The 23234-nt window shown below is 44.3% G+C and overlaps 1 protein-coding gene and 1 long non-coding RNA gene across 3 annotated transcripts in view; one reads left to right on the plus strand and one right to left on the minus strand.

Moving 5' to 3' along the window:
- Positions 1–1766: 1766 nt before the first annotated feature.
- Positions 1767–23234, minus strand: part of SYT13 (synaptotagmin 13) — a 32998-nt gene continuing 11530 nt past the window's right edge. The window contains exons 3-8 of one of the 2 annotated variants that reach the window (XM_023928013.2): positions 21449–22652; positions 16159–16381; positions 14107–14241; positions 12264–12577; positions 8281–8410; positions 1767–7567 (exon numbers count right to left, since the gene is read on the minus strand). In XM_023928013.2, coding sequence (XP_023783781.2) covers positions 7263–7567; positions 8281–8410; positions 12264–12577; positions 14107–14241; positions 16159–16381; positions 21449–21631 — 1290 coding nt within the window. In that variant the 5' untranslated portion in view covers positions 21632–22652 and the 3' untranslated portion in view covers positions 1767–7262. Of the gene's footprint in view, positions 7568–8280; positions 8411–12263; positions 12578–14106; positions 14248–16158; positions 16382–21448; positions 22653–23234 lie in introns of those variants that run through there. The other variant, XM_023928012.2, reaches the window with a different exon arrangement.
- LOC147652551 (uncharacterized) lies at positions 8358–11163 on the plus strand. Its single transcript, XR_015287900.1, has 3 exons — positions 8358–8433; positions 8540–8622; positions 8813–11163. It is a non-coding gene; the product is annotated as an uncharacterized LOC147652551 (long non-coding RNA).

The raw sequence follows: 23234 nt of genomic DNA on the forward strand, positions 1-23234 counted from the left end.
GGAAAAGCACAGGCAGCTGAGCATGTGGGTGGCTTTAAACAGGTGCCCCCCAAGATGTGTAAATCAGGGCAGAGGCAGGTGTCTGGGCAGTGCCAGGGCCAGCTCTGCGGCAGCACACAGGCTGTTTCTGGCAGAGCTGTCGCCGTACACCGCACAAATGGAGCCACAGCTCATTTGCAAAGGGCTCTAAAAATATCTGCTGGATAATCAAAGGCTCCCACAGCACAGCATATGTGCTAGCTAGACTTTTTGACTCTCTGAAGTTGCCTGTTTGAAGTTGTTTTGATCAAGGAGAAAAACAAGTGTGCTGTCTGCATGGCTGCCAGACACCCTGTTTCTGGGGATGCTGGTGGTACATCTGGGGGCACACAGGGGTGGGAGAGCCTCACAGAGGTGCCAGGGATGGGATGGGATGGGATGGGATGGGATGGGATGGGATGGGATGGGATGGGATGGGATGGGATGGGATGGGATGGGATGGGATGGGATGGGATGGGATGGGATGGGGAGCCATGTGCAGCAGAGGGTCAGGAGTGGCAGAGCTGCACTCCAGGCCACCACTGAACTTTGTGGTGTTCAGGAGAACTGTCTGGAGACGTAGGTGTTGGTTTTAGATGTGACCTGTTTTCTCCAGGGCATCTTGAAGCCCTGTCCTTGCTGGGTTTACTCCATTCAGTGATCACCAGGGGTTCAGGGAAGTGGAGGAACTGGCTGCAGACCTTCAGGACCAGCACTGGCAATGACTGTGATATAGCTGCTGGATTAGGTGCTACTCTCTCTTGGCAGACAGGATTACAGGACAGTTCCAGTTTAATTTTTAAATACCGTAGGGGGAAAAAGCTTCTAATAAATCTGAACTGAGAATGAACAGCAGGGTTAAGAGAAGAATGGTTCTGTGACAGCTATTGCTGCTTTTCAATATGCTGAGCTGGGAATTACTGAGCAACCCTGTGCAAATCCCCCAGGTGGAAAGGATTGTCCCTGGCAGATGCACCACCCATGTTCAGCTCACTGTGCAGCAAAAATACAGCTTTTTGCTTCATCTCTACAGCAAATTCTTCAGTGCCATCAGCCTCGCTGTGCAGCTGACAGGCACCCCCCTCTTTGTGAAGCCAGCACCCGCCTGGGGCTCTGCAGACTGGCTTTGTTTTCTCTCCTTGTGTTTTAACAGGGACTGTGATGGGTGAGAGTGCCCCCAAACTGTCAGTGAGGTAAATACTTCCCACTCCTGCTCCAAAAATCGTCTTTTTTTTTTACTTTTATGTGCAGGTTTTGATCTGTGTTTCTTGTTAGGAACCAGCTAATTCTGGTGATGGTATTAGGTCAGCCAAGTATGTTTTCCTCCTTAAAAATGCATGGTTTACAGAGTACTGTCAACATCAGCTTGAAAGTACTGAGATTGGTGAAAAACAAAATAATAATAAAAACCCCCCTCTGAATTCACTTCTAAGTTTTGTTCTACAGATGCAGCCAGTGTCTGAGAAGAACCTGGCTCCCAGATCCTATTCTCTAATCTCCTTGTAGCTGCTGGAAAGCCTTACAGAGCTTTTTTTAGCTGCCACCTTGCTGAAAAAGCCAATAGATTTCTTGTGCTTGCCCAGGACAGGACTCCATTGCTGACTGCTCCCCTTCCCATCGTACACCCATCCTTTGATGACACCCTTCAGAGCATCTTCTGTTGACTCATGCCAGCACTCTGTGCCCCTGACATGAGCTGCAAGCAGAGGGGACTTACTGTAGAGTAAACAATGCAGACACAGCATTGGTACAGCTTGGAATTATTTACTTGCAGTGTTTAACATGTTGTGCTGTAATATTAGACACAATGGCTGAGCATCATGCTCTGGTTTTGTGCGTTGGATTGTGAGAACAATATAGAGTCTTGACAAACAATATCTGGCTCTGTACAATAAACACACTGGGACACTAAAGGACCAAGTAAACAGAAAAGCCCCCTCATGCTGGAAGGCCACAAATCACTATTTCACTTTGCTACTTTTCTTGTGCATATTGAAAACAGAAGAAATAATATGAAGTGTTGAGTGTTACTATTTACTCATCATGCTTATCTTGCAACAAATTAACCAAATACATTTTAAAACCTAGTTAAATTCTGAAACACATAAAAATGCTGTCAATGCTCTGTCCTTCAATTCAGACTTCAAACTGACCTTCAAAAGAGTGCAAGAAGCATGATCCAAGCCACTTTAGCTTCCAGTTCTTATTAAATGTTGTTGTAGTCAATTCATCTTCAACATCAGGAAAATTTGGGCAAACCTTGGGCTGTAATTCTAGAGCCAAAATAACAACCTACTTCATTTTGGGGGAAAAAAAAAAGAGTGGTTTTGAATGCTACTGCCAGATAATACTGATGACAGATGCTAGCAAAATACAAGGTACAGCTGTTCAAGGTGTTGAAAGCCCATCAATACCTGGGAGAATAGTTGAGCCTGAAAATTTTCCCCAGTCCTGTTGAAGGGAATTTTCCATTGCTTTATGATGTATTACCTCTTTGCAAAGCAAACATGTTTCTTATTACCATGCAAGGATATTTGGGACAACAACTGAGGGGAAGACCCTGCACTGCAAAAATGTTCCCCTTACAGGGCACCAGCTGTAACAAGTCCCCTTACAACTGGGGAAGGGTGCTGAGGGTAGTAATGAGGCTAAAACATCCCAGATATTTTAGTGACTATTGATGATTTGTGCTTATTAATCCTCTACTGTAGGACAAATTGCTTAAAATCAAACTAGATAATTTTTTGAGGAGGAAGATCTAGCTTTGAGGGCAAGTTGAGGCAAAACAACAGATGGCTACAGTCTATATTTTAACAAAGGAACTCAGTGTAGTCACAGGTCATTTCCTCTGGCCTCTCAGCCCCCTCCTCTGAGCAGAGGCTGCCTCAGGAGACCATCTTTCCCAGTCAAAGCTGGATAATATACGGAAGCTGCATTTTTCAGGCTGTTTTACAGTAATGTGGTTGTTTGGGCTTTATCACTGGATGAGGGACTGTGAATCCCTGTCCTTAAACTCACAATTCTAGCCTTTAGAGAAAAGGATCATTCATTCTGACCAAGTTTCTTTCTTTTCTCCTTCCTTATTCCCTACAGTCTCTTGGCTTCCAGCTTCTTCATGTTAATGCTTACAGCAGGCAAAATAACCAGTCCAGCCACTAACTAGCCACTGGGGACTCTTGTGGCTGCTTTTGGTCACACATATATCAGGAACATTCATTCCCATTGTTTTGTTTGTTTGTTTTGTTTTTTGCTTCTTCTCTTATGATGTAATTTATAAGCAGCATCCTTAAATTTAATACACAGCGGTGCTTGCTGATGCTCCTGCGTTTTCAGCTTCAGGAGCTGAAAACCGAAGGTCTGTCTGGCTCCGTCCTTAGTGCACTTCAGCGACGCTTTGACAGCTCAAGTTGCTGAAATCTCTTAATACAATGGCATTTCCAAATACCTCGGATTTATCTTCACGACGTTGCCACCTACCACAACCATTCCCGGCCATTCGCCTGCTGGGCCAGTTCAGCCCCTGTGTCCTTGGGGTGCTGAGGCTCAGGGACACGCAGGCAGACGAGGGCAGGGCTTGCGCGGCCGCTGGAATGCGGTGACACCCAGCTCCTGCTGGCAGGGCTCACAAGGCACGGCTGGCTGTCCCTGCCCCTCGGCCACCACACGTACACAGCATTCCTGGTCCCCGCTACGTGCCCGCTGTCAGCCCCGGCCAGCGGCTGCCTCCTCCCGCCCACACCTGGCAGCCTTTGTTCGGGCTGTGCCGATGGCCAGGGGCATTCTTTGCAGGCTAAAATGCCAGACAGCAAGAATGGTCCTTCCGGGGAAGATGTATGCATTTTCTCTCTTTCCCATTAAATCTCACTGCAGCAAAGGAGGAAACAATGCCGTTCATTAACGCTGATGGCACCACTTTGCTCCTAAGACGGATTTGTGGTCAAGTAGTGTGTATACTGCATTTGTCTGCTGTAAAAACAGGACATTGTTTTGCCAGAGCCGTCGGATTCTGTGGATCTATGCTTTTAAATGCCATAGGACTGATATCTATTACAGGGTGTGCCAGAATCACCAGGGCACAGGCAGATAATGCTGTTTACAATCAGTCATCAAGATGTTATAAAAGGCTCAGTGAAACAAGCAGGATGCAGAACCAGAGGAGTTGGCAGCAAGGCAAGTATTTGCCCCTTCAGGCTCTCCAATGCCAGCCAAATAGCATCATACCGTGAAGTTATCCTTCTTATCATTATCCCCCAAAAAATCACAGTGCTGCCTGGAACCTATAAGTGGGTTAGGCCAACATTCCAATAAATTCTGCACTTACATGGCAATGATTATTCAAAAACCTATAGGTGTATCTACAGGCAAATCAGGATCACAGTAAGCATTAAGACTTCACTATCAACTAGTCCCCCGTCTCCAGTTTACTCACAGCTTTTTGTTAGCAAAAAAACCCCATAGAGCAAAACAAGAAATCAATTTTCTTTTTGTTTACATGCCCTCTAGCCAATAGATCAAAATCAGAGATTAAAATATTTGGTGTAAGATTCATGGGCATGCTTGGCTTTTTTGTCTGTCTGGTTGCTCAGAGCTGATTTTATTGCTTTCTTCAAAATGATCCTGTAGCTTACCTGGGTACACTACCCACAAAAGAAATAGTAGTGTAAAGTTAGCAGCTTTCAGTGTGCATCAACCTTGTTAGTTTCTTCACAGAATCATAGCATTGCTGAGGATATAAAGGGCCTCTGGAGATCATATTGTCCAAACTCACCCCTGCTCTAAGTGGGATAAACTAGAGCAGGTTGTTCATGCTGTATCACATCAAATTTTCACTGTCTCCAAGCATGAGGAGCCCCAACAACCTCTCCTGCCAACTTGTTTCCAATATTTGATTATACTCACAGTACAAAAAGGTTTTATTCTTGGTATTTTTCATATGCTCAAATAGAATTTCCTACAATACAGCTTGTGACCTTTACTCCTGTCCTGTCACTGGACACCAGTGAAAAGAGTCTCTTTCCATCTTCTTTTGTCCTCTCCCAGGTCAGGTATCTGTACACATTGATCTGAACAGTTCCAGCTCTCTCAGCCCCTCCTCTTACAGAAGATGCTCCAGTCCCTTAAACATCTTCATGGCCATTTGCTGCACTCTTTCCAGAAACTCCATATCTTTCTTGCACTGGGGAGTCCAGCAACAGACACAGCACCCAGAAGTGCCCTCACTGGGCACTTTGAGTTGAAGAAAGGATCACCCTCCTTTGACCTGCTGGCATTGCTTACTGCAGCACAAGGCACTGTTGTCCTTCTCTGCTGCAAGATGACACTGCTGGTTGATGTTCAACTTGGTGTCCATCAGGACACACAGGTCCTTTTCTGGAAAGCTCCTTTATGGATGGTTGGCCTTTACCCCTGCACTGCAAGGAGTTGTTCTTCCTCAGGTGCAGGACTTTCCACTTCTTGTTGCATTTGAGGACGTTCCTGTTAGCCCATTACTCCAGCATTTCTCTCAGCATCCCTCTGAATGTCAGCACAACAGCCTTGTGTATCAATCACTACTCATAGTTTTGTATCATCTACAAACCTGCTGAGGCCATGCTCTGCACCATTGTCTAGGTCATTTATGAGGGTGCTAAACTCTGTCAGGCTCACGACCAGCCCCAGTCACTAATCACTGACTTCCAGCTGAACTTCATTTCCCTCTTCATAATCCATTGTGCTTTGTGCTCCAAAGGTGTTTTCCCTTTGTCGACAGGATGGCAGCCTTCCCTTGACAAGCTGCTAGCCTTATTTGACTGTACCACCAGAATGGGATGGATACTAGGCAAAGTTTAGCTTAATATTTTGATTTAAACAAGGGGCAATCTGACCCTGCAAATATGAAGCTGTCTGAGATTTTCAGGGCTACAAATGATATGGTTCTGTTTCCAGATTTTTGGATGCCTTGTCTCCATGGAAGTCACTTAAAGTTGTGTCCATTACTTGAAAAAAAGTAGTAGGACAACCAGTGTGCTTATAGGGTCATGACATCATCACTGCCAATGCCAGACTTTCAGTCCCTCTAGAGACACAAAAAAAAAGGACAGTCAAAAGTAACATTTACACCACATCAAATCTTGAAAGTGCACACGAAAAACAAGCGCTGGAGAGTCTGTCTGGTTGGTGAATTCCTTCTGTCTGGACATGATGAAATACATGGCAGTTAATTAGGGTTGTCTTTGAGTAATGCTGGTATGAGGATTTGAGTGCAACAGTTAATTGTCAAACCAAAACCATCTATCAGCTGCTAAGGTATGGAATGATCCCACTTCTTTTGCCTAATTTTAGATGTTTCCTGGAATATAATTAGCATATTTGAAACTTGGGGAAAACCCAAACAGAAACGATGGCAGTAAAAATTTGGTCCAAGTTTTTGGAGGTAACATCAACAATAACTTTTTGTCCATATTTAGGATCTTCCTGGATGACACCATAGAAAGTTAAACGATATAGGTATTCTGCTAAAGAGTCATGAAACATTCATGTTTTCAGCAGTTTTCATGAATTTTAAATACAAGGAATCAAATTCTCCAGGAAACAAAAGTAAAGGAAGGTATTTGACTTCTTGTTTGGCAGTGTTTGTTTCAAAGGCTGCACAGGATGAGGGTGTTGGCTGCCTCTCCCTTTCTTCTTCCTCTGTTCTCTGCATTCTGTATCTTTTTCTATCCATTTACTGTACTTTGGCTCCACTCTGTTTTTCATACTGATTCTTTGTGCTTGCCATGACAGTCAGTTCTCTGGTCTTCATTTCTCAGTCTTGTATTTATGAAAAGCAGTAATTGATAAAACAGTTGTGTGTTTGTGATCATGGAGCCAATGCTCATCAAGGGACTGGGCTGACAGCACTAGGTGCCAAGGAAGGGTTTACATTTCCGTCATAATTTTGCTTTTCATTGCTCCTCTCTGCTCCTCTACAGAAACAGGGACCTCTCAAACAAGACAGTGGGCAGGCAAATAAAATTAATTCAAACCATCCAGGCAGCCAACTCCTTGTTGGAGACAACCACTTGATTAGGTGAGAGATTGTCCTTTAAATATGTTTTCCAGACAGTTTCCTGGGCTAGAATGGGCAGGAAGGTCGGAGAAGGGTGGTATAGTAAGAGTGCTGTGCTGAGCAATTTCATGGAGGTGAAGGTGGAAGGTGAAATCCAATTTATTCCCCCAGGTTCTGAGGCCTGATGGGAATCTTGTTGTCAGTAATCATGATGAGCCTACATGTGGAGCTGGTGCCACATGGCTATCTGTTTCCTGGGGTTCCTCAGCATTTCTTCCCAGTGGTTCCTCTCTGTGCCTGTGACGTGTAAGCCCAGACTGCACTTGCCGAGCACATGGCTCTGGCCAGCTCCATCCTGGCTCAGCATTTCCAGCTCCACGCTGGAGGCACGCAAGAGCTCATGAGGCACCTCAAACATGATCATCTCATTCCACACAGGGTTGATCTTGTGTTTTGCACGTTTGGTCTGCTTCTTCTTCAGCTTCAGTGACTGATGCCTCAGTGTCACCTTGACAGAAACATCTGTAGAGGGAGGGGAGAGAGACACCACGTCAACGAGCATGCAACAAGCAGACCAGAATAAGCTAAGTTAGAAGGGACCCATCAGGATCATGGAGTCCAGCTCCTGGCCCTGCAGAGGACCCCCACAAAAATCACACTATGTGCCCGAGAGTGTTGTCCGAACACTTTTTGAACTCCATCAGGCTGGTGCTGTGACCAACTTAAATCTCCCTTGACTCAGCTTCATGCTATGTCCTCAGGTCCTGTCCCTGCCCAGGAGAGAGAAGCGATTAGTGCCTGCCCTTTTGTTTCCCCTTGTGAGGGTGTTGAAGACCATGATGAGGTCTCCCCTCAGTCTCTTCTCCAGGCTGAACAGAGCAAGCAACCTCAGCCACTGTTCAAAAGGCTTCCCCTCCAAGCCCTTCACCATCCTCACGGACCTCCTTTGGACACTTTCTAATATCTTAATGTTTTTTTATATTGTGATGCCTGAATCTGCACCCAAAAATGTAAAAGAATTTACACTGGTGACACCAAATTGAGAGAGCACAGAAGAAATATTGATCAGGGGGCTTTTGGTTTTCACTTTTTAGAAATTATTCAATTCTCTTTAGCTTTCTAAGCCAGACATCTATTTTTTTTTTTTTCCTGCCAAACTTCACCCTTCCCACTTACTTTCTAGATTTACATAATAGCAGAAACAACAATATCTGTTTACTTGCTGTAACACTCACCACTGCCAAGTAGATCCTTCAGCTGCTTGGAATGAAGGTTTTTAGCCTTAATAATCACCACCAGCAGACGATTGGCTGCTGGCAGATAGCTAATAGAGAGCAGAACCTCCCCATGGCCTGTGGATGGCTCCTGGAAATGGAGACACAGAAAAGGTTAATTTTTTATATAATCTGGGCCAGAACATTAGTAAAACAACAGTAGAAGACTGATGGGTGGAAGGTTATGGACCAGCAAAGTTGCCTTTCTATCTTTGTACAGGAGATCTTTCCAGTTACACTGGATGAAAACAAACGTGGCAAAAATGCCTGAGAAGGCTCCTCCACTCATAAGGCTCTGATAATGTGGGTTACTGAATCCTTACGTCACTGGAAAGTAACTGCTTCCTGACATCGACTTTTAGTGGAATATTTAGTCAGAAGAAGATTTGGCGCAGACATACAATGCAAATAGTCAGAAATAGCTATTTTGAGAGACCACCTAACTGCCCTGTATTTATGTCCACTACCCATTTTACTGATTTTCGTAATTCAGCTTTGGTTTCAGCTGCTCCATTTCCCAGAAGGAAGGCACTGGCTGGACTCAGCCTGCAGCCTACGCTGCCCAGCAGGAGGGTAGGGCTCCCTGGGACAGCAGAGGTGGTGCTTGGGGCTGAGTCTGACCTGGAGCTGGAGCTACACCTTCCCTGACACCCTATTTGATATGAGAAACATCCTGAAGCTGAAATCCTCCACAAGCTGGGCACAGTACATTACTCTTCCTTCCCACCTGCCTTCCATCAGGACTGTGAGCAGCTCTCCCTGCTTCCCCTGGGGTAGACTCCCTTCCCCTTTTTCCTTTTTTCCCTTTCCCCTTCTCTCCATTTGCCCTGGACAAGCAGCCCTTGAGGGGAAAGCGTAGGGACACAGTCACACCACCACTGCTCTCATGTAAGAGCGTAATGCCATTTCCTTCTCGGAGCCAGCGGGAAGGAGAGAAATCCCACACCATTGTGTGCAGGGCTGACAGCCCATGGCAAGGAACAAAAGGGGAGTAGTTATTCTCTCAGTGAGTGGGAGCTTGTGACAGAAATCTGGTTTAGTGTGAGGTTAATGACCCAGAAGGGTCCCAGAAAGCCAATGCCAATTCAACAGAGCCATTCTGGGCTCCTTAGCATGTTCTACATCCTCGAGGATAGACAGCCCTTCTCCAGGCTATTTCTGAGCTTTGCAATGTCACTAGTAAGTGAGCCATAAATATTTCAAATTAAGTTTTCAACCAGTTACTCGAAACAGGCAAGGACAGGCCCCTGTATGCTCTCCACGAGCTGATTGCCTCTCCAGAAAACATGGCTGTCATCGCTCTCTGGTTCGAGTGACTAATTTGTCCTGCACAAATCAGGTGGAAGGCCATTAGCAAGGAAGCCTGAAATTCAATCCCAACTCAGCCCAAGTAAATCTCTTTTTCGTGCACTCAGGTAGCAATGAAGGGCTTGTATGCATTTCACTTATATTAATCCTGTATTAAATTGAAGTGGACATTAGCAAAGCCCACATAAAAAGAGGCAGTTTCAAGTGCCTGTATGCCCACTACAAAATAATTGAACACTGAGGGACAAACTTAAACACCACCTCAACACAAACCCAGAGTTTGGGCATGTCATAAACTGCTTTTGTTTATCTAACCCCACTCCATCTCAGCAGGTCCCATTCTATAGCTCTTGGCGACAGAATTTGTTTCCTGTAGCTCCAGGCACAGACTGATGCGGTGGAGATTGGGAGGGATGGGGCTCTGTAGATGTGCACACACGCACAAACACTCGCACCCTACTCGGATCACATCTTATGATTTTCTAGCTCCTAGTGTGCTGATCAAGTTTTTGTCCAGCCTGTATCCAGATGAAAACAAAACCTACAGTGGTTGGTCTCTGCTTGAGCTTTGCGTGATCAGACCAGAGGTACTTTTCCTTCCCCTTCTGGGCTTTGTTTCCTTAGTTTCTTTTTTCCTATTAAATCCATAACCTACATTTTGTGCTGAAATCCTGCAAATTCAACCATCAGAGCTTCAGTCTTTATTTCTATGCAACATGAATAAAAAGCAACAAGGGGTCATCAATGAATTACGTGCAGGACTGCACGAAGTCACAAAAGGGAAGTTGCTATGCAAGAACACACTATCATCAACCCACTATCATCACTGTCATTAGCAAAGCAGTGGGAGGGAAGGAAGACAAGGATATCAGTCCACAGTATCTACGCTTTGCATTGCTCACAGGACTCAGTGAATTCCTGAATGCTAATTGCATTACCTGGTTAGCTGTAAGCTCCACTCTGTCCTCCTTCCCTTGCGTGTGGGAGAATTACTGGGAAGGTAAGAACGAAATTTCTGCCCTTCCTGGCATTTCAAGGAAATGTCACACTTTTGACAAAGCTCAGTAACTTTGTTCCTAGGTGAATGCTGTCAAAAATAGCTCCTCTTTTTTGATCAGCTCTTCCTCACTCCCTCCCTCTCTGGTTCTCAATGAATGATTCAGGATCTGTATACATAAGCTATCTGTGCAATGGTTGGCTCTCTCAGGTCCCAGATGACGCAAATTCAGCTTTCACTGCACATCCTCAGCTCAAACTGGGGCACTGTTCAGCAGTACTGCTGGTGTTAACCTTGTGCTATCAGCCTGGAGAAGAAATGAATGCTGTCCTGTTTCTGTGTGTGGTTGTGAAGCTGGACCAAGGCAGAATTCAGGACTCCATCAGGTGCACTGGAGTAACAACTTATCGTTGCTGTGAACAGGCTGTTCTTGGGTATTGCTAAAAAAGCAGATGCTTCAGGAGAGGGGGAGGGTTACAGTTATTAGGCAAATATTGAGTCTCGTGCTTGAAGTTTATTAAACTCATTCAGGCCACCCATTTGTTTCTGCTGCCTCCGTCCCTGACAGATATTTATTTATTTGTTTGTTTGTTTGTTTATTTATTTATTTATTTATATATTTTTAGTGTGGGCAATCCTGTTAGTATTTGAGTGGTCATCAGATAAATCAGCACTATTGGAAATCAGAAATGCCAGCTCTGTACTCTGTGTCTGTGGCCAGCTTAGTGGAGAGCCCTCACCCCTGATGGTGACAGGCAATAATTTGTTTAATTGTGCATAGTGGCGGTGCTGGAGTTGTTTTGCATTGCTCAGCCGTACCACAGCAGATTACAAGAGGTACCACTTGCTGTGATGGACCAGCAGCAGCAGTAGCAGCATCCTGCTGCCATGTTAAGTGAACTGCTGCTGCTAGAACAACCTAGCTCATGGCAGGGAGAAGGTTCCTGAGGAAATGTGCAAGAAATTAGTGCATGTGAAGCATCCCGTGTACCCACTTCAAGAACTGTTGGAATTCTTCCCTCCATTTTTCCTGTCTGTGCAACTGTCAAGATGCAAATAAGGAAGGAAAGGAAGGTTTTGATGTTTAAGGAAACCAACATGGTGCAATGAATGATATTTTGACATCTCCCAGAACAAATAGCACCAGATTGATTCCAGTGAGTATAAGTGTCCTTCAGTCCAGCATTCCAGTCCCAACAATGTATTTCAGTCCTAACTTCCCTGGGGTGCCCTACCACCCCCAGCTTTGCAGAGTCACGCCATAGGGCTCTGTAGGCACTCTCTGATATTTCTGCTCTTGCCACTCTGGTCCTGTATCACTAATTCTCAGAAGCTCACACACCTTTTTCTAGACATAACATTTGAATTACAGATGACAGTGTCAGATTGTCATCTAACTGGGGAGAAGCTGGGGGAGTTGTGACACATGAAGGGCTGGGAGCAATAGACAGAAGGGCTTCTGGTATGATGAGCTACAGACCAGTACAGAGCTGTGCTGAGTGCTCTCTGCAGTCACACATCACCCCTCCAAACAAATAAAGCCACCAACCCTTGTGAAGCTCTCTAGGAAAAGAGCTTCTCTTGTCCAAACTCTTAATCATTAGGGTTTCTGAACTACTGACACAGACTGAGTCCATACCTTCTCTGGGCTCTTTAGCCTTTCCCACTGGGCCTTCCCAAAGGATTCCTCCATTTCAGCAAGGTTCAGTTTGAGTTCCCCCACAATGCTGTGCCTGGAGAACTTGTCACAGTTCCTCAGGGTGAGGGTCAGTGTCCCTCCTGGCATCTCCTCCTCTGTTAATGGGAATCGCAGCACCTCTTCCCAAAGGGTGTGAAGTACCTTCTTCTTCAGCTCTGTCTGGGCCTCAGCAATACCAGCCTTGCTCTCCAGTGTGCCCAGTATGTAGCAGTGGCAGCCAGCATCTTGGTCCCCGCTCATTCTGCCATGCATAGCTGGAAAAGATGGATGGTAAGGACCTCTCACAAAGGACAGCCCTGAAGTATCTGTGGCTAAATCGCTTGTTTCATGTTCAAATAAAACAGCTGCACAGACATTGACCCCTGCTCCTGCCTGCATGGGGGCAGATTAAGCTGTGAGACCATGCTGTGGTCTTTTCCTCAGGCTGCACAATGTCCCTGTCCTTGTGCCACTGCAGACAGATGCTACCAGTGTTTGGGAGAGCAACAGCTGAGATCAAGGAAACACATTCTGTTGAAAGATGCAGAACAGCACTGAAATGAGGCAACATGAAACAGGGATTGGCAGTTCTCAATTACTTTTACCTCAGCACACAAAAAAAAAGCTTCTTACAATGACTTTAAAAGCAGGAAGGTCAGTCACAGACATCAGAGATGGGATAGAGCTTCCCTTGGCACACATCCATCCCTCCAGGCCAATGTAGGATATGTCTAAGGGTTATTGCATTCTGCTGGTGCAACCTCTGGTAAATGAATCCATCAGAAGCCGTCCCACAGCCCAAAAGACCTGTGTCAAGAAACATTCATCCCTAATTTTATATCCCTTTTAGGCTGAAAAGCCTAGAGGGAGAATGGCATTTCACACTCCTTCAGCTCCACCAACAGAATTGCACTCCTTCTCCAGCAGCAAGAGGAGCACACCCTCCTCCTAAGGGGTCATGGAATATGACAGCTTTGAGGGAAAAGCTGTTGTCCTTGCTGCAGCCAGTCCAAAGACAGCTGCGCCTGAGTGGCCAGGAGCCATGGGTTCTCAGGGGAGCAGCACTGGGGAGCAGAGCCAGATCCTGTGCACAGGAGTGCCAGGGTGGCAGCCAGCCGGCATGGGTGGCCATCCTGAAGGGGAGCTGTGGGCTTGCTGCCAGCAGGAGGCCCACAGCTGTGGCTGCCATTCAGCACCCTTTCAATTCTCATCTCAGAGGGTGTGATTTGATTAGGTTGCCACAGAGATCTACGCTGTGCATGAATTATTCAGTCAGCTTATTTTACTCTCCCAGAGGAACTGATGATGCTCCAGCCCCGAGTGGAGGAGCTGTTACAGTTGTCAGAGAGTGACATGGAGCCTGGCAGCCTGGCCAGGCACTGCCAGAGGGACTTTTCTCAAAATAAGTCTGGTATCTCCAGCTCAGGCTTTGACTCAGCTTGAGGAAAAGGCAGTTGTGAGTGGATTGGGTTGAGGAATGAAAGGTATAGAGAGGAAGGAGATAGTAACCCCATTCCTCTTGCCCCCAAAGGAAAAAATAAAAAGAAGACATTGCTTTGTACCATGTCTGGGACAGGAGGAGCCCATCCTGGTTCCTGACAAAGCTGTGCAAACAACTGTTCCCAAGCCATGCCCTCTCTTCAAGCAGTGGCATTGACAGGTATTCCTGTCCCTCAAGCCCAGAGCCAGTGAAACACCCAGTGGTCCTGAGGGTCCCCGTTGGTGTTGAGGCAGGAGGGGAGCTGTGTGTAAGCGCCATCCCCAGGCGTGTTGCCCCGTCCAGGCCGGGAGATTTGTGCCTTACCTTGCAGGAGGGCCACGCGCAGCTCGGCCTGCTGCGGGTCGTAGCCCAGCGAGTAGTGCAGCTCGGGCACCTGGCTACCGCTGGCTGCCCGCTCGGGCTTCAGGTGCTCCGTGACACACACGTCCTTTACCACACCTGGAACTGAAATAACCCCTTTAGCGAGCAGCTCTTCACAGCAAATCCACCTTCTCTTGACTGTACTTCTATTCTAAATGTCTCACGATTTCTGCACTTGGTATGCAGGAATATAATTTATTTTCCTTCTTCCTCCATCATCACACATCCTTTTTGCTCTCTTTACTTGCACTTCCAGCTCTTTCTACAGCATTTGGACAAGCCTTCTGCTTTCCACCACCTTGTGCTCTGTGATGGTTCACACACTTGTTCTTTTACCTTATAACTAGACCAAGGTGTCCAAATGACACTCATTTCGTGTTATATTGTTGTTTTTTTTTCTTTTAACTGGCATTAGTAAATTAAATCTTATGTTCTCTGCAATGAGAATGTGAGTCTGCTCTTGAACTGCTGTGCAGCTCTGCATTAGGTCAGACTGCTCTGAACATTTTGTTTGGCTTTTTAACATTTTAACAGAAAAGTCTTTGTCATTCAAAAGACATCCATTTCCATAGCACCTGAGCAGGCTGAAGGCAATGAATTTTGGAATCCATAAGGGAGTTTCTCCATGCATGATTTTGGAGCTGAGTTTGTATTTGATACTGAAATAAAGCAAGTTGCAAAAAAAAGAAGAGAGAAAAAAAAAAAAGAGAAGCCAGAGATTTTTGTCATCCAAAACTGTTATCTGCAAGGTCAGTTCTGATTCACATAGAAAACAATAGTGGGACCAACACACTTCCTCCTAAAAATCTCAGCCACAGTTCAGAGCAGTTCATTGTGGCATCAAAAGGAGAACGCAACAATTCTTGCTTAATTTTAGCAACACTTGAGCTATAAAATCAGGCAGAGCAGGAAGGAAACTTGCTTGTGCCATTAGCAGTGCAGGGAGGCTCTTACACCAACACTTATATAAAGCTTTAGCCTAAATGCAGCCATCATCTTTTATCCTTTCCACCCTGTAATCTTTTCCCTGACACCTAAGGATGTGGCTCAGACAGTCTCTTCCTCCAGTGCATCTGTTTCCCATGGTACTTTCTCTTCCATTCTCACAAGCCTCAAGCTGGAGGGGTAAAGGTAGCAACTGTCCTTCCAGAAGGGAAAAAATGTGATTTCAAAAAATTAAAAAGAACTAAAAAGAGTACTTAATTAAAATAATGGCAGATGGTGTTGTCTTGCTGGCAAATCTTCAGGAAGATTTTATTAAAGTGGTCACCATAAGAGTAAATTATCCTGTTAAGAATGGCTGTGAAGTTAAAAATCAGTATGGAAGAATACCAGACATGCTGCCAGTTGCATATAATTAAGACTTCATTTTCTCTCAGGTTCCAGAAATCTTATGTTACAGGATTTGGAGTGTTACCCTTTGGGCTGGCTGGGAAACAGGAATTCTGTTTGGCAAAAACCTTTGAAGTGTCAGCCTTCAGTTTCACCGCACATTACAGTAAGCCAAGAACATCTCACCAAACCATGGAAATAAAGGAGCAGAGAAAATTAGAAGCTTTGATGCCCCTGTCCCTGACAAGGACAGTTGCTGGACAGCTAGCATTTGACCTTGAGGAGATACTCTGCTTAATTTTGGCCAGATATTTCCCACATACTCTGGCTACTGCTCTCAGCACAACTACACTAAATATGCTTTTCTACCAAATGTCTGCTACCAGGGAGACAGATTACCCAAACTAAAGATGTTTGGGTTAAAAAAAAAAAAAATTCAACAAGATACAACTACAGCTTGTCCTTATGAGCTCCACGACTATCTTCTGCTGAAAGGACATATTGAAAACAAGACTCAGAGGGCTCACGACAGGAAAACGAAAAGCATCCCATGTCTTCACTTCCACATTTATTTATCTAACAACAATCACATTATGCTTAGCAGTATTACAGATCTACACCCCCTTTAAAGCAATTGTTAATTTGAAGACCAAAAGCTCCTACCGTTTTGAGGGAGAACAAACAGCTCTTCATTGACTTGTATCTTCATCCTATTCTCATCCAAAGCATTAGGCTTCCCAGTAGCTGGTTCTTCTGTTGTCTTCAGAGAGTACTGTGTGTAGTTAACAATTTCGGGTGAAGTTACTTCTGGTTTGGGGCCATAAATGTTGGGAAACTTCAGAAGTGCTCGAGGCTGGACTGGCTCTGCGGTTTTCTTCACGTTGAACTGAAAATTAAAACCTTTTTTATTACCTTGCACTAATTACACTAATTCCTCCAATTCTCTTAATGTTAGATGAGCTGAGACAAGAAAAAAGCTGTGCCTCTGGTCAGTCCTACCACCATTTTTATTTGGCTTGTAGAAGCCACTGCCTGTATGTCTGGAGACTTTCTTGCCAACACAGATACCTTCTACTTGGCACGTCTCTTTTCAGATTTATTCCTCTACAGATGTTTGACTACTATAAGAAAAAGATATGTTCTTATATTTTGATTTTTCCTCTGTTCTGATACCCATTAATATTTTCATAAGTTAATCCTTTCATTTTAGTAAAGAAATTAACCATGAAGTTAATTTTGCTTTGTTTAAGATATGGCAATTTTTACCTTGGTATTTGAAGTCAAATCCAAGAGCAAGAGGCTACAGCCATGTCACAGAACCCAGAATATTTTAGGTGAGTATATAGTAAGCACTGAGTGCAAAGACATAAATCAAACCTGGAGTAAGTATGTCCATGGCGCAATAAGACTAAGGAGAACTAGCTGAACAAATGAGCCCTGGACTGGCAAACCAAGAGTAGTTGATTCAGTGGTCATCTCAGCCTCTTGGACCAGAGCTTCATCTGACCATCAGACAAACATTTTCCCTTTACTATACTAGGACTGAAATTTGGATTTATATCTGATTTTGTTCTTAACACTTCAATTCCCTGCTGAATCATGAACATGAGATGAGAAGAAGAACCTGCAAGATGCTAAGGTAGTCCAAGCAAAGGCTAGCAGAAGAGGCATTACCATTGTCCCAAAACAAAAAAAAAAATATATTTTAGTGGAATAGAAAAGTTCCCTTCTGCTTATGTCCCAAGAAAGGATTCTGCCTTCTTACAACGGAAATCATTCCTGATGCATTTATATTTGGATTCATCAATGGGGAAGAACAAAAGCTGACTAGCAAACGACCTCAACCCTTGCAATAGATTTTATTAATGTTCTCAAAACATGAAAGATAAAAACCATGAGTAAAATAGCTGTTTTGGTTGATAATTGTGCAGTGGGATTATCTCCAACCTACTGCCCGTGAACCTACTTTTTCTCAAGATTGAAGGTGAGACACAAAAGGTTCATAACTGTAATTAAAAGTTTTCATTAGTCTTATTGTTTCCTATTAATAATGAATGTAGATTTTGCCCTGAAACTCTTGTCTGTGTTGGGATTTCCTGGTCCCAGCTTGTATGTCCAAAGGAAGCATAGCTACCTCTCAAGAAAGAGAGCTGAAGAAAGAGGAATGTCTTAGATGTTAACCTAGACATCTTCTGCTTGTGGAGATCCTGGTTGCATACACTTTGCAGTGACAGAGAAGTAATTAGGCCAGTGACTCCATCTTCTGAAGGCAGCCAGTGCACCTGTCTTTTGGAAGTACACTGTGCAACGTAGCATTTTTACTTGCCTAATTCTAAGGGTTTTGAGGAGAAGTTGGCTGAGAAAAGAAGACATCATTGTGTGCCATCCTCACTTAGAATTCAGTTGAGTTTAGATAGTATGTAAACTACACCATGTGGGGCTGTGAGATCCCTCTTACAGAGATGTGATCCTCATCAGTCCTAAAATACCTAGGAAATGTGAAGTTCTTCATCCCAACTTTCAGTGCAGTTTTCCATTCTTCTAAAATTGAAGCAAACCAACCAAGCAGAATACGTGAGGAATCACTGGACAGCAGCTAGAAAAGGCAGGTTGCTTTTGTTGTGCAGAGGTGAGGCATCCAGCACACACACAGTGCCTGACGTGGTGGTCAGCCTCTGCTGTCCTCTCTCCTGGAGCTGCTGTGCCAGACTGCTGTCCTACCCCTCACTGGCCACACACCAGAGCCTCCTGCCTGCATTGCTCTGTGCTGCCAGCACACAAAGCACTTCCAGATCCTTTGGGATGAAAAACGCCACTCAAATGTGACATATTGTTAGTACAATCTTTTCTTCCTCTTGGTAAAAGTCAGGTATTTAGTCAGGAAATCCATCAGCACACAGCATCTAAGAACTCCATTGGGTCTAAATATTCCTCTTGTCTGTCTGCTCTGCAGAATTAGAGACGAGAGGCATATGCAAGCACAGTGGGACTAGCCCACCCCCTCTTCCAACTGCATCTGCCTCTGTTTATTACTTTGCTGCCAGCTCTTTTCCCAAGTGCTGTGTGCTAATCCAGTTACATAGCAGTGCCCTATGGAAGTTCCCTTTGCAACTCAGCAGTTGTGTCTTAAATAAGGACATGAGCAGAAGAGTTCAGATAGTTCTGCAAAAATGCATAAAAGCAAGTTAACCAGAAGGAGCAAGGAGGCTGCAAATGATCCTTCTGTGTCCCTGCCCAGTGTCACTCAAAGCACCAGACTGTTGCCATTGATGGATGTGTTTAGGAATCTTCATTCCTCAGGCTTTGCTGAGACTTTGAAAATTTACTGCAGTTTCTCGTTGTTTTGTAGATGTATGTTTGTGTTTGAACTCTTCCTCCTCATGTATGCAGGGCATGCCCATGGGGAGCCTCTGTCTATAGCAAATACAAGCATCACTGTCATGGGAGACATGCCAAGTGAACAAAATGCAGACTTGCTACATCTTTCTTTTGTCATCTGTGTTTATCAGAATCAGTGGCCCTGACAGGTTTCAATAATTAAATGTGTCCAACACTGACTAGGACATACTGTGTACTAATGTAGTCAGAAAAAAAAAGTCCCAGCAGAACAATTTATAAACATAGAGATAATAAAATTGCACAAGCTCAGAACTCAAATTGAGATTTATTTCTTCAAGGTATAGAGACTGATTCTGAATCAGTGACAGCATAGCAGAATTCATGTTCCTGGCAAGAAAATTATTTTAATTGGAAAGAATTACTAAACATATGGAATATGCAAACTAAGAACATTTTGCACATTTCTGTGACAGAATGTTCACTCGGCTGCTATAATATGTTCAGATTTCTTTAAAAAAAACCCCAAAAGCCAGTAACATTGGAATACTTCAAATTAAAAAGTCTACAATGCTGAAAGAATACAATCACTCAGGTAATAATGACACATTTAGGGCAGGTTGAATAATTTTATCCCCTGTTGGTCAAATACTGGATTAAGTCATGGCAAAACTTGATGAATGTAGAAGTATTGTGAGGACCATAACTGAATAGCTGCTGGGTACTGGAGGCTTAGCTGAACATTATGGAGACTTAGTGCTTATTTCAGTCCTGCAAACAAGATAGCACCCCTGTGGACAAGATCCAGGATGTATTAACACTTCTCCAAGATGTTTCCCAAAAGGTTGTATAAAAAAAAAAAAAAAAAAAAGCCCAGTCCAAGGATGGAGTTAAAATGAAGATTTGAGATGTTTCCAGGCTTGGAGATTACAATATCAAACTCTCATAGAAAGAGCCTGATGGTAAAGTTGTCTGTGGGTTGTGTTGCTGCAGACAACAGCTAGAAAAAATTGCTATGCAAAGTGATATGGCTGTCAAAGTTACACGTTTTTCATTCACATTAGTGGTGAACTTGGAAAAATCTCCTCATTATTTTACATTCTTATATATAGGTATTAGCAAGTGCCCTGTATGGGATAGAAAAGACAAGAAAGGAGCCTGAAAGGGACATGACTAGGCTGTCAAGCAAAACAGCAGGTGAAATTCATCCTAGGAAAATGCAAATGGGTATTAGGAGTTATGCACCATGCTCATGGAGGGAGATTCAGAATTAGCAGCAATCTCTTGAGAAGTCCTAAACTCTGTGCAGAAGTTAATCCATGGTCAGTGGAGCCATCCTCCCACACCTCTCCTCCCCCCTCTAGCAATCACAAGATCTGTAAGAATCTGCCATTCTCTGTGTCTGCAGCAGTTCTTACAATACTGTTTGTAGATTTGGTCATCTTTCCTCAGCATAAACTGCAAGAAGAACACAAGGACACCAAGGTTTTTTTCTACAAAGAGCTGAAGAGGGGAAGCCAGGGAAAGACTGAATATTTTAATTACAAACATTACAGAGGAGTTCCATTAGGACTTGTGCTACACTCTTTAAGAATACAAAAATAATAGCTGAAATAATGAAAAGGCAAACAAAGCACATTATACAATGGAGCACAGGCCTTCAGAACGAGCTACTATGGCATAACACTTGGTTGAATGGCTAGGTGAAAGTGAAAAGGACACAGGCACATACAAATATCAGGAGCAACAGCCAACAGGTAATACTTTCAGAGACTGACTGGTGCTACAGCTCATGCTAAAGACCACATTTGACCGAGGAAATCATCAAACACTTCCCTTTGGAGAAGAGATTGCCATTAATAAGTATATTAGAAGCGTTCTATAATTCCCCTCGTTCCGTCTTGCACTGAGCTCAGGAGTAAATCAGGCTGTTTGGATTCTAACAAAAATGAAAGCACGCATAGGGATGCCTGACATTATCCACATTGCTTTTACAGTAAATGAAAAATAAATTTGCAGTGTGATGAGATTGTCCAGTCATCACAATCTAGATTCTCACTAGCTTTTTATTATGATTTCAATGTCTTGTTTTAACTTCACACATAATTAATCCCCTCAGTTAGAGTGGCAGAGGGAGGAGGAGGGAAGGTTTTCACAAGAAACCAGCTGTTGACAGGGAGCTATCCTGCAGGAACTATGAGATATTGTGAATAGAATTAAATAGCTGCTATACAAGATCTCAGCAGGAGCCATCTCCTCTTCACAATGCCGCGTGCCACCTGGCACAGTCCAGTCTTCTCTTCTTAGGGAATTATTTCTCTTTTGATCTATTTTTACTACCAAGCAGCATTTCCAGCCCTCATCCCGTTTCTGCCATTAGCAGCTTTCTCTTTGGCTCCGTGGCAGCTGTCTCCTGCTCCGGTAATTCTGTGGTACCCAGCTCATCTCTGTTTTTCCCCTCACTCCTCCTCCCACTGGCATGTTGTTATATCCTGAACACCGTAAGCAGATAAACAGGCAGCATAAATCACATGCTGAGTAGCCTAACAGGGAAGTCACACTCCCACCCTCTGCATTTAAAGAAAAATCACTGAGTAAATTAGAGACTGTGTCTTACTTGCTGGACTGGCTGAAGCACACTGGGCTTAGTATTTTCCGTCTCCTCCTCTTGGTCCTTTTCTGAGAGTCCTTTCCCAGGTTGCTTGCATTTGCAGAAGCAGGTGAGACCGCAGAGGGCAAGGATGCTAGTTGCAGTCCCTAAGGTAGCCCCCAGGGCTATAACTGGAGCAGACAAAACCATTGTCCTGCGCTTCACAGGAACAGAAAGCACAGAGACCCTGTGGTTCTTTCTACTCCCTGGGAGAGCAGCTCTCCCACATCCACTCCGGTTTCTAGCCTGGCTTCATTCTCCTTGGAAGTCTGAAAGCAAATTCTCTTGTGCAGCAAAGAAAAGGGACCAATCTAGACACACAGATAAATCATCCCACCTTTGCTAGGCAACAAGGCTACCTTTCTATCCTGCTGATGGAGTTGCTGCTCCAGGTCAGGGAGAGGAAATAGTAATTGTGGTGCCTGCAATCTCCATGTAGCTGCAAACAGGCAGTTTTCATTGAAGCCTGTTCTCCAGCTCCACTGGGAAAAGTCTGATGTGTGATAGAGAGGAAAGACGTCAGCAGAAGGGGCTGGCCTTGCTAGCTAACTCACAGAAAGTGCATCCAAATGTTTGATCATCTCTCCAGCAATATTTCTCGGGGTTGGCTTGCTGATATGCTCAAGAGGTTGCATTTTTTTTGTCTTAAGGCAAAGATAGTGACTGCCAAAAGCTGCTGGCCCGAGAAGCCCTGTTATGATAGCAGTGCACGATAACTCTGTAGTCACAATAAAGCCTCTGTATAAGTCAGGCAAAACTTTCTCATCCTTCAGAGGCTGCAGAACAAACACAGGCAAGAATTAAGCACTGTCCCATGCCTCACCACCTGCCCCTCAAAGCACAGGTCTGAACCTTTTGGAGGTGCTTTCTGCAGGATAAATGCAGAGCAGCACCTCTATTTAAAAATAGAGCAGAAAATCCTACCAAACAAGACACACTAGTGCATATGCTGCTTCCTCTGGAGAAAATGAGAAAGCAAACAACATATGCTAGCTATTAGTCATAGTGCTTACCACACTGGTGTCAGGCAGTGGGCTGCTGAGCACAGGAGAAGAACCTGCATGAAGAGACTTGAAGAGCTAGATGTCCGTCCCAGTTTCCTCTTGAAGTGATGGAGCGATTATCTTTCTCTGACTCATTCATTTTTGCCTTATTTCTCAGAATGCCCAGCCTGGGGAAGAGGATAATAAATGCTATCATTTAGTATGTTTGTTATGACATGTACAACCCTTTTCTGGGTATTTCACAAGGAGAATCTAGTGGCCGGAAGGTGATTATAATTCTGGTCACTCTATCTCTCAGCCAGAGTGAAAATAGGAAGCAAAATGCAAAATATCCCAAAAAATACCCAGCTCTACTGATTCTCCTGGGAGTTTGTCATTCTGTTTTGGAATACATGATGCCCATAGATCAGGAAAACAAATTAACTATGTACAGATAATTGTTTAGAAATTCAGGGGGTTTGATCTTTCTGTAGCTCAGGTTTTACATAGATATATTTCTTGACTCTTTTTCCCTTTGATGTTTCACATCTTATGCATGACAACTCACTCAGCCTTTGTTCCTTGATGACATGTTAACCTCCCTGGTACAAAACTTCCCTCACACATCTGAGGGATGAGAGATGAGACTCTGATCTGAGTCTCACTTCAGTAGTTAGATTCCTCTATATCGATGCAGCATCCTAAAGGCTGCAGTGGACATTCCCCTTCTCCTCACCCTACCTGGCTTGCCAGACATGTCTCACCCCTCA

Source organism: Cyanistes caeruleus, chromosome 6 (genome assembly GCF_971803275.1).
Source record: "Cyanistes caeruleus chromosome 6, bCyaCae1.hap1.1, whole genome shotgun sequence".
NCBI lineage: Eukaryota > Metazoa > Chordata > Aves > Passeriformes > Paridae > Cyanistes > Cyanistes caeruleus.